Source organism: Cariama cristata, unplaced genomic scaffold (assembly GCF_000690535.1).
Source record: "Cariama cristata isolate BGI_N322 unplaced genomic scaffold, ASM69053v1 scaffold32744, whole genome shotgun sequence".
NCBI classification, from domain to species: domain Eukaryota; kingdom Metazoa; phylum Chordata; class Aves; order Cariamiformes; family Cariamidae; genus Cariama; species Cariama cristata.
The window spans coordinates 2,955-4,129 of record NW_009611827.1 but is presented as its reverse complement, the minus strand read 5'-3'; the positions used below and the strand labels follow the sequence as shown (position 1 = coordinate 4,129).

The 1,175-nt window shown below is 53.5% G+C and overlaps 1 protein-coding gene across 1 annotated transcript in view; it reads left to right on the top strand.

Moving 5' to 3' along the window:
• PTTG1IP (pituitary tumor-transforming 1 interacting protein) overlaps positions 1–821 on the top strand; it is a gene marked incomplete at its 5' end in the record, with an annotated part of 6,398 nt that extends 5,577 nt beyond the window's left edge. Inside the window, one exon of the mRNA XM_009698392.1 lies at positions 778–821. Within this exon, the coding sequence (XP_009696694.1) occupies positions 778–821 (44 nt within the window). The remainder of the gene's footprint in view (positions 1–777) is intronic.
• Between the last annotated feature and the right edge of the window lie 354 nt (positions 822–1,175).

Here is a 1,175-nt window from a genome sequence, read left to right as displayed (position 1 = left end):
TAGGGAAAGTTGGAGACCCTCCCTCTGCCTGCAGCTGCTGCTTGCTGCGGGTCCAGGTTGGGCAGGAGATCCAGGGGTTTCTGACTGGGCTGGCATCTCTGGGTGAGGAAGAGCAGGTGAAGCTGTGCCTGAAGGACCTCTTGGTGGGGGAAACTTCTGTTTGCAGAAGTGGAAGAGCTGTGCTCCAGGGCTGTCTTGCCAGGCCAGGGCTCTGTCTTGCTGTAGCCTGACCACAGAGTTTGCAATCCCATCCTTTCTGGCTGTTCCTCCTCAAAAGTTTGGGGCTGGGGCTGGGGAAACAGCCAACAGGGTGGCACGGAGGCTTTTCACTGGCGCAGAAGTCAGCCCCATGCCCTGCCTTGCTGTCTTCCAGTCGTGGATGTAGGAGCAGGGGAGCGAGTCTAAGAACAGTTTTAATTGAAATTGGGTCTGGGCTTTCTGCTTCCAAGTCCAGTGAAACAGAAGGAGCGTGCAGAAGGGGTGCTCTGGAAGATCAGTTGGGCTGCTTTACCTGGGCTTTATACGGACTGCCTGGGAGTGGAGTCTGCCATCAGGTCAAGCTTCTTGATGGGTCTCTCCCCTCACGCAGAGGAGGAGAGTGAAATAGTGCTGACTGCATGCACAGCTCGAGTAAGAACAGGTCTTTCGGAAGGACTGCAGGAGAGGAGGCTGGATGAAGCACGAATGACAAAGAGTTATTACCAAGAACTAGGTTTCTTGCTGGCCGTGACTGGGCATGGCAGCTGCTGTCTTGAATGAATCTTACTTCTCTTCTAGGCCTGTTCAAGGAAGAGAATCCTTACGCAAAATTTGAGAATTAGCATCTCTGGACCTGCCCACCCTGGTGAACAGCGCCTTCCCGCAGAGTGGCAGGACTCCATGCCTCCTCCACCACAAGGAGACCACCGTGGTGCCACTTCCCACTTCAGTTGCCACAGAAGATGAGCCAAATGCTTGGTGACACTATTGTCCCCACTCCAGATGCTCAGTTTGCTCCAGAGCTTTGTTTTTGCTCTGCTGGTACAGGAAAACATGGTGGCAATACCAGAGGCTGACACGTTTCTTCTCACTCACTCCTGGGGTGGTAACAGAGTCCAAAGCAATACAAATCACAGCCCTGGCCAAGGGCAAAAGCAACCTTATGCATCTTTCTTGCTCCTGCCTCACCCAAATAC